Raw genomic sequence first — 17870 nt, 5'->3', positions numbered from 1 at the left:
AAGTTCATCGTTTATGTAACACGCTAGATGCAGTTTCCAACCGGTCCGTTGAGAAATATATGGAGGAGGCCTATGTCAAATGACATTGGTCGTGTTTTGTCGTATGCGTGCAACCGCTGCGTGGCAGCTAGCAGTAAACGTTAATATGTATTCAAATAAGCTCCATATTAATTTTCTTAATATTAAAAAAATTTAAGCCGAGCTAGCAGCTTACCTGATGCCGATACGGCCGGCTGTTCACAGTGTGGTGTTACACAATTTTTTTTAAAGTCCGTCGTAACACGTCATTATCACCTTTTTGGAAATGCCATTTGCCCGTTGGCATTTACAACTTACTGGGTTTGGGGTGCCTATCGCTGAAAGTTTGAACTCTTTTATAGTAACTTAGCTCGAGGTACGTTATTTATAAGGCTGGATTGAGAGGCAGCTAATCTCTTAGGTCGTTCAGACCCACACTCCCCGGAGTGAGTGGGCGTTTAGCAATCCCATTTAAGAGTACGCGAGGAAGTTTATTTTGTTGGCTTATTTACTTGCTATCATCGGATTATCGTGAGGACTCCCAAAGGTTATTTTTATTAACACGACCTTTGATTACTATCAGACCATGCCTCATTATCTCAATCTATACTAAAAACAGACGCCGTGGTTATACATAGACGGCTTTCAAAAAGCATCAGTAAAATCGGTAACATTGTTTATTCAGTATAACAATGTTATGAAAAGACACCGCCGTAAAATTAGCATAACGCCTGTTCACACCGATGTTTGTCATAGCTAGAGCGTTAGCGTGTGATGATACGTTACCTTTACGTTTACAATGAGCTCGGAGTAATTCTCTTGAGATGGTTATACGAGTTATTAAAAGATTAACCGCGGTTAAACTGATTACAATGTTTGCATTTTTGGGATAACGTTAGCGAAACACTGCGTATTCGTTTCGACCATTGTGCGGGTAAAACTTATATAAAACACAATTATTTACTTCAAGTCCATCATGGTTTATTACCTGTCATTTTTATATAAGCGAGTGTATAAGTTATTCTTTTTATATTTCTTAAAAAAAGCGTGCGCGGCCATGTCGCACTTAAGCGGTAATATTTACACTACGCATAATCGGACAGTAGAAAAAGAGCAAAGATTTATCTTTGCTTTTAGTGAATAAGTTTGTATTTTCGTTGACTCGACGCGACCGTGACCTTGTCTGTTAGCAGATGACTATCGCAAAAAAAAGAATCGTTTTGTGGACACGATTGGTAAAACCGTGATCGATCGTCATATGCGATGTATTCGTTTATTTCGTCCGCGTTCTTCCTACCTGCAAGCTTGTTTATACATTGTATTAACAAAGGTAGATTAAAAAAAAAAACTAGGCGGCCCTCGAAAATTTAATATATTTAAGTTATCATGTAAAATATTTAACGTGTTATAAAGCTTTACCAAATTGTTCTATTTTTGTATTAAGTATACTGAGAAAACGATCAACAAATAAGAACACATCAGTTTGTTGTTTTCAAATCAAACCTGCGCGTTTAAAACGCTCGAAGCTTTTGATTGAAGGAAGTCATTTTAGAGGAGCTCCATCTGATTCTAGTTCCAATCAAATTGTACTCTTCTGCCCATTCTTCTTACGACGTACACAAATAGCTAGTGTAAATAATCCTAAGTACATAATAATATGCGTTAATAAAATAAAATGTTATTGATAAATTTTGCTCACAAAACATCGATGCGACTGTAATGAGTTACTACATAACCAAAAATTAGTTTTTGAATCGAAATCGTCCATTCGTATCCCAAAGTGAAGCAAGAGTTACATTACTAGCCAATATATTAGGAGAACAGGTATGTAATGTCGTTTCCATCGACATATTTTATAGAAAAACCGATTGATTTTTACCGCTACGGCATTGAAAATTTGTATACTAGATGGCAAAAAGTTGTTGATAACGAAGGTGAATATATTGTTGATAAATATGATTGATGATAATAAGATTTAAGAATATATATTAAAATTTTCAGTGACACCATATCGGTATGATTAGTGTATATTTTGAAATATAAAAATGTCCTAACTACTTCAAAACTTTAAAAAAAATTCTTAGATTATTCACGATCTTTTCGTTAAGAAATTTTTGAATATTGGCTGAGACGACGTTGAGCCGGAAAAGTCATTTTGTTTTTAAAAACAAATTTTCGATACGTATTACAACTATATATTTTTTTTAATTTCATTACATAATAGATGTTACAAATAACTGCATTAGTATTTTAAAAAGGCGCGTCAGCTATTCTGAGATCACTAATATTTTGTGGATGATAACAAAACTTACAATGCAAGACAGTTTCGGAGAATCTTATATTGGACTAACAACGTAATAACTTCAACAAGACTGTTTTTTGTGCGCTGCGTCATTATTTATAATCGCCAACAAAAAAGTTATATTTGTCTATCCTATAATAAATTTTTAACTTTCATACGATTTTACAATCGTGATCGCCAACATATAGATCTTATTAATAAACGTAAAAATTGTAGAACTCTGGACGGAAGATGAAGGAAGAGATGAATGGAAGATGAGAAGAAGAAAGATGAAAATAAAAATTAATAAAAATTATAACGTAAATAAAGATACTGTCCACTCATGATCAGTGTTGAGCGAGAGGCATCAAAAACGGAAACATTAAAAAAAAACATAAATCTTTTCGTATTTAAAAATTGTTAAATACTGGCTGTTGTAATGATCGCGGCTCAGGCGACATTAAGTCGCAAAAGTAAATAACACGTCCACCATGTTTATTTTACACATGTCTCTATCACCCGGGTTACACAGAAGGACCTGCGACGGCCCGTAATTACTCTTAATGAACATTAACGTCGGAGCTCTGTGACTGTACATCTACTGTTTGAGTTTCTTTGTTTCAATTGAGAATGATGAAAAACGTGGACGCAGTTAACGAATGCATTTGTGCCGGACGGTATTATTAATCGGTAAGGTTAAAGTGTTAGTCTATTTGTTTCCTTTTTACTTTTTATAATTTACCTAAACGTCGATTTTTATTATTCAGCGATTGAATTAATAGTAAATGTTATTCTTAAATGTAGAAAATCTAGTGGTTGCAAGTAAAACATAGGTATTGAGTTAGATGTTTATGGACGGATTGAATTCACCAACCGTGATCTAATAGTCTGTACACTCTCTCTGAGAGGATTATTGCTTTATAATGCTAATAATCCCTCATGCTTCGAGTTTAAAATATACATTATGGTTGTAATTAAATCATAGCAATAAAAACTGTAGTCAGTGTTACTAAGCGCCCGGGTTGAACCACACCAAAAAATAACACATAAAAAACAAAACAACTTTTCCAGACAAAAACAAGAATAACTGAAACACGGCGAATATGATCAAGTTAGCACTGTAGAGTGAATAGTCCGGATGATTCAAGAAATACTGTTTTCATTTACGGTAGTAATTTTGTAGGTTAATTTCTTGCTTTATGTTAATCGGGAGGTTATTAAAAGTACTAGAAAAGAATATTCCAATTTTAAACTAAAAATTACATTTAAATACTCGAGATATACGTTAAAATGTAAGTCAAAAATTTAGTATCAACATGAGAATCCTTAAGATAGGAGACTTTGTGTCTTCATTCCCGAGGAGACCATAATCAAGCGACTCCTCTTCGGCCCCGTTAAGATCTTTCGAAAGTGTTCGATGCAGGCTGATTCCAACTGGACTTGATGCAAATATATGATGAAGCCTATGTCCGGCAATGGATGTCTCGCGGCCGAAATGATAATGACGATGATGTGAAAAATGACTGCGCCGTGGAGGAACTTGTAATCTAAGATAGAATGCCATGGCCTGCATGCGAATTGCCTCGCGGGATAAAAGATGACGGAAGAATGTGGGAAGAGATGTGACTGTTCTGCCAAGAGCCTTTCTAACTTTTTCTTTCTCTTGAGACTTAAGTCAAAAGAATATAAGGGGACCTATGCGAATTCCATAACTATAAAATATTCACGAACAATTTACGAAAACAAAGCTCAACTTCCAAAGTAGATAACACCTCGTCCTCGCGTCAAGGTCGCGTACGTTCATAAGTCCTCGTTCGATATCTATAAATGATAAACAGGCCATAAATCTCATAATAAACAAATTAGTCGATGTCGATTATAAAAGCGTCATCTGACTGTTAAATATTACAATAAAAAATGATATAATCAATTTAGAAATAGTCCCGCGACATTTCCATAATACAGATTTAAATCATTACAATATTATATTTATCAATTTCGATTGTTTTTAAAATGCATATCTCGAATATTGCTTTTGTCATAATGCGTTGAGTTTTAAAACGCGCTAGCACTGTTTCGGACTAATTACTTGGCAACTCGGCGAACAACTAATTACTACTATGATTTACAGTAGTAAAAAGTTTTTAAATCAAAATTGAAGACTCCGAAAAGTTAGTAATAATACCTTGACTAGATAGATATTAAAACTTTCTGCTCAGTAATTTCAAACGCATTAAATCTAAAACATATTGTCACGAAATCTACAAGCTGATTTGTTATACATGTAAAAGGTTAAAATGAATATGTAGCTAGTATTTGCTGTGAATTAATGTTACATACATGTACATGTGTATAGTGTATATCTTGTTTGAAAAATCAATGGTGTCAGAAATAACAAGAACCCTAATGATAATATAGTAGCGATCAAAATTTGGATTACTACACAAAAAATTAATAATCGTTTACTATATATCCCTGCAGACACTGCTTTGTACTGTTGGAGGTTAGGGGCCTGTCGCATTTGAAAAGAAAAAATAAATTAATGTGATATTTTTAAGAGCGGTCACACATTACAGAGCAATTATAAATATATGTAAAATCTTAAAACTTTTCTGTGAACAATGTGCCATACATCCACCCAAAAGCTTTTACATGTTATAACACATCATTCATATAAATACGTATTGAATATGAACTACACTTACTATGTTGAAATACTCTGTATGACATAATACTTTACCAAAGTATATTATATTAATACAATATGATTTTAAGTTTGTATATGAAGAACGTGCGACAGTAGAACCATGTCACATTAAATGTAGGGAGTAGGTCGACGTGGCCGGGTAAGGACCAAGCCATAGCGATGTACCGCAGCAAGTAACAATTTACCGGTTCAACGTCGCGGGGCGTGAACACACCGTATACCTAACAACGTGTATAACTTTCCTTCTCAATGACGTCGACTACATTTTCTACTTTTTTGTCATGGACTGTGACTTTTTGACGTTTACTGCTTCGCCGGGTTGGAGAAGCCATAGCATCGAAGCCTGGGCCCATGACAATACATAACTTAAACTTTAAAATCATAAAATTATGTTACACGTAAAATGGCTTGTATCAATGAGCATAACGTAATTTGTCTTTGTGGATAAGTTATTTTTATTAACACTAGCTGTCCCGACAAACCGTAGTGCCCAAAGTCATAACTTTGTTGCATTCCGATAAAAAAATAAATTAATAAATACTTTATTAAAAACATTAATGTTTTATAATTCATAATAATTAATCTTTGAAAGACCACTTTCTTTACTGATTTAAAGTGAATAAAATCGATGCCACAATATAAATCTGTAACGGATTAGTCTCAATAGTCAAAAAATATTCTGAATTTTTTTGAATTTCGAGAACATTCTAAAAAGTATTAGGTATTAGTACCCAAAAAGAGTTGAATAAAAACAGTAACAAAACTTTTCAGTTATTTTATGACCTTGAGGTCGCTTAGGTGGACCTAGCTACGGACATACAAACATATGTTACACCCATATATAACAGTAAATCATATAAAACAAAATATACGTAATAAAAATAGTAGTTTCCAAAAATAAATACGACATATGACATGAATTAAATACAAATAATGTCGGCATAACAACAAATTTTCATTAGTCCAAAGGTCTACTAATTTTAATAATAACGCTTACGTATTAATGTTTAGTGGTAGATATAGACGCTTGACCACCAACCTCATACAAGAGTTGCTACCACAAGAGCATTACAAGATGGAAAGACGAACACGACACGACAAATAGCAACAATAATGCCAGAGTGAACGATGGCCCGAACAGGTTCGAACCCGCGGCTCTGTACAGCCGGCACGTCGCGCTCGCGCACGTTCCTTTTGTAAACAAACGCCACAATGGCGCGCGTAACCAACCAACAGCTGTTCACCGACAATGGATACCCTCGTTCACGAGTTACATAAAAGGCTAACATACCTTTACAAAATATGTTTGCGTAACATCTATAGATATATAGTTAACTTTCGATCCGAGAAAGGTTATTTTATTATTAAAAAAACTTGATGCTATATTAGTAAGCAGAGTTTATTAAAAGTTAAAAGAAATCTCCGACGGCATTCAGCCTGATCTTAAATGTTTGTTCGAAGTTTGATTGGTTACTGATAATTATTAGTGCAGTGACAAAAAAGTTTATCGCCTTATCGGACAAGTGTTTTGGCGAGTTATATCTGTAATAAAAAATAAAACAACAAAAAATATCAGGACATGATGGTATTTATTATACAAAAATAGTGTGCAAGCGTGTAACTCGTGCGTCACGATGTACACAAACAAAACTTTAAACCTATTTCATTTTTACATATAAAATGCATTCACTCTGTAAGTTAGACATAGCCTATTTTGTTTACAATAGTGCGGTGTACCGTTGAGCTTTACAACCGCGTACGGCGCCACGCCCCTTACAATCCCCAATGCAGCTACAGGCTCGACGCTTACAAGGGCCTTATCGATTTAAGATTCAATTTACATCTCTCACCACTAAATATTCCGGGCCGGTTGCCCAATCCGAATAATATAAAGCTTTTCGGAGCACGGCGGAGCGGACGACATCGAGCTTATCGGAGCAATAAAAAAGCTTTCCGTGTTCTTTTAGATAAAATAATAAATTAAACGTCACACACGCGGCAGACACGTAGCTATGTGACCGGTTATTGATAGAGCGATAGGCGATACGCCCAATAACACGGTTTAGTCAAACCTTAGTCGAAATGAGGCTGCAATAACTCGTCTACGTCGAGCCTGGCGTTAAGAAAAAAAAAATGAAGCAACACCAACTTATCATGACGTCCCACGCACGCGCCGGATAATATAAGCATACAACATAAAAAATAGAAGGTAGAACTAAACCGCCCTTGGAGTGTAAAACCCAACGATAACAACGGTGTACGAAGTACAGTCCGTGAATAACTTAGTTATATTCACATTATCTACATTATGAGGCTTTATCTGGCATCCCTCACATAGTTGGACCCTCGCTTGAAGAAAGAATTAGACAGGAGAAGCTGAACGAAAATTAAAACATTAGATTCGCCGCAAGTTATTACGGCACGTTATGAAACACCCTCGAGTCCGCTTGGACGTGTATCGAATGCCGGCGCCCACTGCTGGCGCAGTGAAAGTGTTACTAGCATCGTATTCTGCAATTTCTTAAATTCTTTACTACATATTAAAATAGAAAATTTTATCGCTTCCGAGCGACGTTCGATCGAAATTAGATTTCTACGTCGTAAGTAAATTTTGAAATTAAAATTATCGTCATATATTGAAGTGAACGACCTGCGATCTAAAACAAACAACGATAAAAATTAGTGGGGGGAAAACCTATCGCGAGTCTTTATCAACATTGTACCCTCTGTAAAGCGATAACTGCTGTTATATCTTACTAGATCGTAGGCTCTTATTAGATAGACACCGCCTGTACTGGAAGTAATTACAAAGTCCGTTGTTTTTCTGGGACGCGTCTGACTTACGAAGCGAGAGAGTATTGTGTTCATTTACTTTGCTGTTTGTTGAATGTTCTTTACATTTTTAACACGTGTATCACCTTTTATCTTTCTTTGCCGGATTTTTTTTAGACAATAACGGAAATTACGTCCGGTTTTAATGGTAACCAATAACTAATTTATTTGTTTTATATTTGAAAATCATCCTATTTATTTTTCACATTTTCATATATTTTCTGTGTATGTTTTTATTAGATGAATTATAAATGATTACATGTTACGTCTAACACAATAATTGCGATATGTTTAAATGCTTATTTACGAATGAACAAAGTAATAATATTATAAAACGATTTAGACCACACGGCAAGAATCTCATTTTTATTCCGTTTTAAATTGCTTTAACAAGCGTATCGAAATTTGAACGCTTCGGAACTTTTATTATAATTAAAAAGAGGAAAAGCAAATGTAATATATATGAAGTGACGTAGTGAAAAACACATTAAGTATTGCGGACGCGTGGCCGACAACCTGATCTACTGGGCCAGTGCCCCGCGATGGCGTCCGAGAGTTAGTCTCGTCTCCTGCGCCGCCCTTACCGACATACGGGTGGAAAGTGAGTCGACAATTACTTTAAAAGAAATAAAAGTCATTAGCGCTGAGAACCGGTGCACACGAGGCGCCGGCCGGAACGAAGCGCGCCGAGGAAAGCGCGGCAAACCGCAATAGCGAACGCCACCGCAGCGCCGCAACCGTGTCACTAGTATGAAACGCTAATTGCTAACTGCAAGTTAGGCAGCGCAGAGCGACGGTGTCGGTGGAATTCTAAATAATTAAGATCCTTTATCTTCCACGTACGCGTCTAATGAATGATACAGAACTTTTATGAGCGGTTAGACCGAGTTGTGAAACTACGAACCTTTTGTGTAACAATAATCTAGCGGCGAATCATTGCACTCTTAAAATAACTCCAGATAAAGCCCCAAAGCCAGTTCCCTAAGCTAATGTTAACAATAAATTAATAGTAGAATCTACAGGAAACCGATTCGGAGATCTCAGTGTGGGTCGCGGTGAGACGCTCCGTGCATGCGTCGCCGTGAGAATTTGAGTCCAGCTCAAAGGGTGCTCGCGCTGTTTACTCGGTCGCAAGCGTCTCAGGCAGTAACTAAGGCTAAATCACAAATACTGCGCGAGGGCTCGGCGGCCGCGTAGGCTGACGGGCACCCCGCCTCCACGTGGCCACTGGCGGGCCCGGCACTGTTCACTGCACTGCTAACTTTGCGATCGTAGCTCGCGATCGTACATCTGTTCACAGCACTTTCACTTTTGTCGTCGAAGAAGGAGCGCCGGTCGGAGTTCGTGGCCGGGGGCGAGGTCGAAAATAATTTGATTTCCAAATCGCGGTGGCCGTTTATTGACGTAACAATCTCGGAGGAGATTTCCAAAGCCAGCGGAGACCGGGACTCGGGGGAACTGGCGCGTCTCGAAGGTGGGAACAGAGAGTACAGGTTGGACGAGGACAAAGGATCCTCGGTGGAAACATCGCGCCTCTCCGGAGCACGAGAAGACGGGTCGCTCCAACTGCGTCTCAGAACGGTGTCAGTACCTCGTTTTCCAAGCGGACCGACGACTTTCATAGAATCTTCTAGTTTAGTGGGTGCAAAATCACCACTAGAATTCTCATCGAGTAAATCCGCAATCGAATCGGCATCCCAAATTTGACCCATGGGATCACAATACCGGCACTGGCATGAGCTGACGGCGGATTCGGAAGGTGATACCGCTTCCGCTAAGCCGAAACGGGTAGCTTCTAAGGCTTCTCCTAGTGCCGCGACACGATACGTCTCTGGCGGTTGCTTGGAATATTCTACACGATACGGCCTGGAGATGTCGCGACAGTACGATTCCTCGTACATACCGTGAGTCGCGGGCGAGATGTTGTTCACTGCACAGTGTCCAGCATCACCGATGTCCAAAACAGCCGCTGTCATGTCGTGCGGCACAATGTTATTGGGTTTTCTATCTTTTTTACGTCGCTTCCGCGGCTTTATAATCCTAGGCAACATGGTTTCCGAATTCGTGGAGCCGGAACTCTCGTCGCTGGCCACGCTTACGGCATCCGTGTTGTTGTTGCGACCGTTGCGAGCGGATCTCGCCTGCTGTTGCTGACGCTGCCTGTTGCCCTCGACTACTTCGCACCTGTCTCTAGTGACGTGCTCTGCATTTCCCGTCGGGCGGTGGTTACGCTGCTCTGGTATCGTGGTATATTTCTTCCGATCGTGTCGGTTCTGTATGATGAGGGGGGCACCTTGTGCGTGCATTGCCAGTTTGGAGACGGGAGTGGTACGGGTCGGCGGCGTGCGCCCTGCCATGGATATGAGGGGAGCGCCCAGCCACGCATTCGGATGGGGCACACCGTAAGGCGGATAGTACGGTGGCGGGAATCCCGGTGCCGTAGCGGCGTACTGGGGGCGAGCAGGATCGCGGCGCCCCAGGGGAGCGCGCTCGCCCGGACTCATGTCGCCACACGGAACGTTTAACCCATATTCGAAAACGGCGATTTCGGTGTCACAGTACAAGTCCGAGTCGCGTTGCGATTTCGTAATCGTGGACTAACATCGGAGGCGCGTATTGTGCACGTGCGGTCGCCGCGGCCGCCGGCGGAGAACTGAAGTGAACGAGTGCTCGCCGCGCCGCGCTCGCCGGCCGGCAGTGCCGCGCCGCGCCGCGACCGCCGCCGCGACGATGCATCCGCAAAGCCTACGCCGCCCTAATCGCTTCACAATTAAAACCTTGTTTACCTTCCAACGCGTTGTTTTACACGTAAAACTTTGATAACGCACTTTTTTGGTTGTTGAGATTGCGATAAAAACGCTATTACGTATTAGGAAAAAACTTTAAAAATAGTGTTGGCAAACTACCATAGTTAATGATACCGAATATTATTATTTCATATCGCTGTATTTGTAAGTTTATAATTTAAATCACATAAACCTTAAAATAAGTGTTCAAAATTGTATTGATATTAAAAGAGAAAGTTAAATTACAAAGCGTTAAACTGTCCTTGTGTTTAATGTTGTCATGTCTTATCTTATACTGCTTACCCTCCGTGACATCGGCGATGAAGCATTAGAAACTTACCTGTAATGATAAAGAAACCTGTCAATAATAGTATACTAAGTATTAATATATTAAAGTACAGAGATCGTAATGGCTACTGAAATGTCACTTTTATGTTTATTAACAACCTAACTGCCGTTGTAAAACATACACTTTTACGGGTATGTAAACCGCTTCCAAAATCACTTACATGTTCGTTTATTTTATAGCTCACGCGACAACATTGCAAAAGCTTTCACACTCGGCGATACGAGAACGACACAACTTCAGTTTTACATCCGCAAGTAAAATATTAATAAAGTAATGATTTCGGCACATAAATATTGCTATCTGTTTGAAATAATTATTTTGCATATTTTGTACACAAATGACGTAAATATTGCAAATTGATTTTTTTTATTATGTCCAGCAGTCGACATCCTTTGGCTGAAATTATGATGTTAGTTACTTATAGTGTACGTGTTACGTATAGTGTTATAGTGTTAGTTACTAAAGGGTATTATAGTAACCGAACTCCGTTTTGGTCATACACAGCAGTGCGCAAATATATCAACCAGGATACGGGAGTGTTATGGTTTGGAGTTGCCATAGCAATTAAATTACTGGCAAATGAAACGTACCAACTTGTTTTAAAGTGGCATCCACTATCGGGGTGCGATGTAAGATTCATGATTTTTAAAACTCTGTGAAACCATTGTGTGAAAACTTAACATTAATTAATTTAACACCTTAATATAATCTAAAACTAAAATTAGAATATTGTAAGAAAAATTATACATATTTTCTTTATTTAATATTCTTTATGACGTAACAGTATTATAGACGGTCTAATCACTCATGGCCATTTCTAAACAACCGTAACGTGGAAACAGAGGACAAGTATTTGAATGTGTATACTTTATACGAGATTGTTTATAATATTATTTATATACGAGATGACTGATATCAGGTGTAAAAGCGTTTTAATAGTTTTAATGCTTAGTGAATGTTTCAGCAAAACGATTTAAAACTTTTACACCTATTCCCAATCAACCTGTATATAAAATTATCATTGCGGAAGTGTTACTTTAATATCTTTTTTTCTATTGGAACGCGATAGGATAATGACTTCTACAGCATGTAGCACCGAGTCCGCAGAGACATGCAGAGTAAACAATATAATTTTGAAAAGACTCTTTTATTATATTTTCATTACGTTGTTAAATATTTCTGGAACCATTGATTTTTGGATAGAATGTAGCATACATCAATTGTCAGCAATTGCGTTATAAGTACGCCACTTTAAACCTTTAACATCTATAAGAAATCACTCGTGTAATGTACTCATAATTCCCATATATTTAATACAAGATAAACGAGTGAATTATGAAAAGAAATAATTGTATCAACTTTAGCTATTTAAAAAAAAAAAAAATATTAAAATCAACCCCTCGTCAGTTGCAACACACCGTCACCCGCAGGGACGGGTGAAAGTAAAGCGACTGACTCACGGGCCTCTCTCGAACGGCCAATACAACGTATATAGATAGCCGCATGAAACTTGTTCGATGTATACGTGTTCATTTAGCATATTCATAATTGCACATGTGTTAACCGATGAAACTTTCATCGTGAGAAAACACTATCGAAAGTCCGACGCGGATCTGACGTCACGCCGCCAATATATAATTGCATTAAAAATGTAAGATCGTATTTTGAGACTAATTTTTGAATCGATTTAACTAGGCTAATCGATTATTAGGTAAAAAAAACACATTCGAAATAATACAATGGATAGGCAAATTTTCATTTGCCACTTGTGGTTATTATATATAAAATTAAAAAAGTATTTTTATGCTAACTCGTGACACAACCATTTCGGTTACCTTTTTTCGTGCTTTCATTAAAGCGCGAAAAAATCCATAGAGAAAAATTTAAATACTACGAGAAACATAGCAAAAACAATATTTCTTTTCTCATACATAACTATTCCTAAGTGTCAAACATTTAACTGCAATTAAAACTTAAAAAAGGCGTAATATATGTTTTGTATCATTTAAAATATCATAATTTTTACAGCTAGTTACTAAGTATTTGTTATCGCCAATTAAACCAGCGGAGAAAACGGTATTTACAAAATAAATGTGAATAAATAAAACTGCAGATTCTACAAAAACGATATATTCATTCGAGAGAGCTGTTCATTTCGCGGCTTGTGTAACACAGTTTTATGATTTAGTGGAAATAATGTCGCAATGACATTGAAATGAAATTGAATTACATTTTTCTTTCAGTGTCAAGCGGATTAAATATTGTGTTGTTATGGCTCTTGTAATTCAAATTTATAACTAATTCGATATTTTTATTGAAAAAACCAATTTATCTATTATTATGTTTATTTTTGTCCACGTTTCAACGCTAAAATTGTTTAAAATGTTACATAAAATCGTTTTGTTGTCAGATTACATAAAACAGTAATTAAAACACGCTTTTTAACTACAGTTTGATATATTTTACTTTTTTTCGATTTTTTAAAATAATAAATTATCAATTCAAACAAATAAATACTTCAATTAATTATAAAAATCAAGTAATTATTAAAAATTACTTTGCGTACATTTTTCTATTTATAATAAATACTATTTAATGAGATTTGCTATGGCATATATTAATAAATCATTAAAAAAATCTAATAAATAACAAGCGTTAATAATAAATACCTAGTATTTGCTGTGTTTGTTTGTTTGATGAATTTAATAACAAAATTAAAAAGTGAAAATGATTAACAGGACGTTAGCGAGTCGCCGATTCGTGTTAACAAGGGGAAATGTGGGCCGGTGTCGTAATCGATCGAGTGTAATTTGGCGCGAACAAGAAAACTCCGTATTATTTTAACGGTACAATGTCCACGCAAAATTGAAATTTATTACTAGTTAAAAGGCGATTACTTTTTACCGTCGAGAACGATGAAAGTGGCAAGCAAAACTAACAACACCTAAAAACAATATTTATACAAAAACTCTAAATATTGAAAATATCTATTTATTTTTTGCCACATAGTTTTGGAAAGGTTTTATACTTAACAACTGTATTTATAACATATTCATAATACAATTTATAGGTTTTATACCCAATGTACATATACAGGGTGATTGGTTATAGATGTAAAAACTTTAAACGGGTGTAGCTCATTTACTGTCGATTAATATATGAAACACCCTTAGTAAGAGAAAGCGTTTATAAAATTCAGATGGATACGTATTAAAATTATTTATTGTTTACTATCCGTGTTATCCTACAGACTTTATACTGCCAGAAATTATTAACGTCGCCTTTGCATAGAAAAAAATGTTACATAGTTCAGAGTAGTAACTTTCTAATTGGAAATGGGTGTACAAGCTTTGAAGCTAAATGACAAATAGGCTATACATTCACCCTTTTAAAACTTTTGCACTTATAAAATCACTTTACAGGAAATATCTATCGGTTTTACCTTAGTTTTGAGAAGAGATTTCTTCTATTCGTACTAGAACATTGACTGTAGAAATTTATATAAACAACTACATTTTTTCAAGATACAAATAAAAGTTTTGCTACCCAAAGTAGTCATATAACATATTAAGCAATTATAACGGATTTTAGGCTCCTCGTATAAATAATTAAATAAATTATGACGGCTCCAAATCATAAAAAAATCCAAGTTTCTATTTTGCATTTACATTTATTAACGATCACGTGGTTTTTACACCTTGTAGAACATTTTTGGGTTAGTGGAGAGTGTCTATTAATATTGTAGGTGTCGTTTTAAGACCGGATTGTTTTCTCCTATATTACAACATAATTTTATGTACTACTTTCTATAATACACAATCAACATTACTTTTCTACGCAAATTTTTAAAACAATGTAAAAAATACTATGGACAATTTTTCAAATTCCTCAATTTTCGATTCGTTTGTCGTTTATTTAGTTAGAATTTTTTGTTAAGTTTTCAAAAAAAAAACCAACACCCAACTTATAAAAAAATTAAAAATACGTGAGCAGATTCATTTACTTTTCCAGGGTTAATCACGTGGTTAGAGGCAGTCCCTATCATTCGATCCCCTAATGACATTCATTTACGGGATAACCTATACGGTGTCGTGAAAAACCCGCGTCGAAATCGGAAAGCGACCGCGGATAGGGCGATTGTGTGCGAAGGCGCGAGCGTCGCGGCGTCGCGTGCGCCACGAAATCGCCGCAGCCACTCTCGCTCTCGCCGACCCACCTCGGCTCATTGCTATGACGGTTATTACGAAGCCTCAATGATTATTGCCCATAAGCTGGGTGAAAGTAACACCGGAGGGTTATGGGCCAGCTGTTACGCAATCGGAAACGTTACGTGAACGTAAGCCCGTTAAAAGCAATTATTATTTCTCGCCGCGATGATTTACGATCGATCGTCGAAATGACGATTTCTATTATTTTAATATTTTTACAAATGCTGAAATTATAGAAACATTTGAATAATATAAAATTTCCCTGGTCCAATTAACAGCATATAATTTTCCGAATCTGTTATTGTTTACGGTAAATTACAACGACAACAATACTGAAAGACGACTAATATCATATTTATGAATACACTCTTATTACACAAAGCGTGTTGGTTTACGGCCAACACACCTTTTCCCTTCTGTATGTGCTCTTCGTATGATAATATTTATCACGAATTAAATATTTTCAATGTTTCAATATTTTCCGTAAAACTTTATTTTTTCAGAGTATAGAACTTAGTTTAAAAATTAGTATTACATGCATGCAAAATCTTACAGATTTTTTGGGTCGAGTACGTACACTTCTTTTTATTTTTATTTTGGTTAAAGGAAGATTTGTGGATAAAACGCCTATTAGACGCCATATTATTCATAAGGGCTTTACGTATTTGCTGGAGATATAATTAACTGTTCTCTTATAGCTCTTGCATGTGATAAAGCAACACTTTTAACAATTTTATTACCCAGAGGCGAGCGACAACGACCAAGATAAATAGAGCGACTATAAAAATAAAACCATAACTACATTTTTATACTCGATATTTCAAAATTAAATCAGTTAAAAAATTAAAAAAAATTGTAAACTGCTTATTCTAGGGATGACAAGGAAAAGTTTACAAAGAAATTATAAACTGCCTCGTTTAGGCAGAACGAATCGGCGACCTACTAATTTGGCTCATTGGAGCACACAAATATTAGCTTCTTTGTCACTGGGGAAAGAAGATCGAACCAATTACAACTCGGGTTCTTTTTTTGCTTGTGACGTTGAAAAACCAAACAAAAACGACTTTTTTACTCAAGGGCCGTTCTGAAACGAGCACGCCGTTCCGTTGGCTATTGATCAATGTGCTTCACTGACATTCAGAAACGATGATCGTATAAATGAAGAATAATTAAGATGTTTGTTGTTATATTTCAAAAGAAAAGAAACTGTGCGACAATCTTATTCATCCCTAAACATAAACCTATTTATGTTCGTATTTAATAAAGATATAAAGTTGCCTATTAATAATTTTGTGTACCAATTGTGTGTTTTAATTTTTATTACAAGATTCTAAGCTTATTGCAATATTATTTTCAAGTACGATCGATGTAAAATTTTATGTAAATAGTTATTATGTTGCAACCATGATAAACTGGACGATGTATTCCGTCAACATACGTAGTTACAACGAACAGTTTCCGCTTTCTCGGTTCTCGTTTCATTCAATTTTCTTGGCAAATCTTCAAAAAGAAGCACTTAAGGTCGCCTTTTTGTTTTAGATTCGCTATCACTGAGGCAGCTTTTATGACCTGTCACAACGGCAACGACAGTCTGTGTATTCCTGGCAGCGGTCCACGCGACGATTGATATTCCATCTGGCAAAGAGGTCTCCGACCTCTTACCGCTTGCGACATTTTATATTAATGCTAAAAGTACTATGACACAAGATGAAGTCTTACATCCATAAACTACATATGACACACTATAACCGTATTCACATTCTAAAGTATGGCACTTTTAATAGTAATTTTTGATTGATTGAGAATGTCTAATTTTATTCTCTAATTAACACCAAACTTAGTGCAAAGTAAATAAAATTGGGAAAACTTAAACGTTGACTTGCTTTTAAATACTAGTATGAAGATGTATCGTAAAAATGTAACGTAGACAATGTAATTAGCACAAATAAACACAAATTAGTTATAACGAGAAAATTTCGTCTCGATTTACAATAGGTTTCCACAGATAATGTTTAGAAAACTCCTTTTGATAGACTTAAAAAAAAGTTCTAAGAATGTTTGTGTCCTAAGTGTTACTATACCGTAACTGACTTCGTAGAAGCCAGCACACCTTGGGTGTGATATGTTCGCCTCCAGACTGTTTCTAAATATATCTCCACCGAATTTGTTTCGCCCTGTACTTTTTAGTTCAGTAGCATTTATTATTCGAACAGGTGGTAGACTTGTCATGATGTCAATAAGTTTAATAAAAATTGAATTTGAACAGTCTAATAATGATAGCTACCCGATGCCTTAATCTTCAGTAGACCGCCCTTTAAACAACAATTGTGTGTTCATTGTGGACAGTGCTTATAAGTTATTTTTCCCAGTTTCATACACATACCCCTAAACTTGGTCGTAACAAAATAAACACGCGATGAAGAATCATCATTCAATCATAATTCGTTACATAAACAACTCAAGGATCAAAAAGTATTGTGTAGGTATGTGTACAGTGAAAGTATTGACAGCGCTGTCACGGCGAACAACAAGATCTTGTAACAAACAAAACAAATATTTCGATATATAATATTTGACCTCTTCATTGGTGTACAAAACTTTCATCGTAGATTCTTTCTGACCCAACCCAAATTGATTTTGATTGATTTCAACTTTCGTTTTGCAGACTGTTACTTTGTTATTTATAATA

The 17870-nt window shown here is 36.3% G+C and overlaps 2 protein-coding genes across 4 annotated transcripts in view; both read right to left on the bottom strand.

Moving 5' to 3' along the window:
* twin (CCR4-NOT transcription complex subunit 6-like twin) overlaps nucleotides 1–17870 on the bottom strand; it is a 274724-nt gene that overhangs the window by 202945 nt on the left and 53909 nt on the right. The gene's annotated exons all lie outside the window — the stretch shown is intronic.
* LOC137925019 (uncharacterized) lies at nucleotides 8017–10648 on the bottom strand. The gene has a single exon (XM_068768451.1). It carries the CDS (start codon nucleotides 10340–10342, stop codon nucleotides 8978–8980), a length of 1365 nt encoding a protein of 454 aa, XP_068624552.1. The 5' UTR covers nucleotides 10343–10648; the 3' UTR covers nucleotides 8017–8977.

This window comes from Battus philenor, unplaced genomic scaffold, assembly GCF_028537555.1.
Source record: "Battus philenor isolate CCGP_79_NKW_IND1 unplaced genomic scaffold, ilBatPhil1.0.hap1 SCAF_10, whole genome shotgun sequence".
NCBI lineage: Eukaryota > Metazoa > Arthropoda > Insecta > Lepidoptera > Papilionidae > Battus > Battus philenor.
The sequence above is the reverse complement of the archived record's forward strand: the minus strand, read 5'-3'. Positions and strand labels throughout refer to the sequence as shown.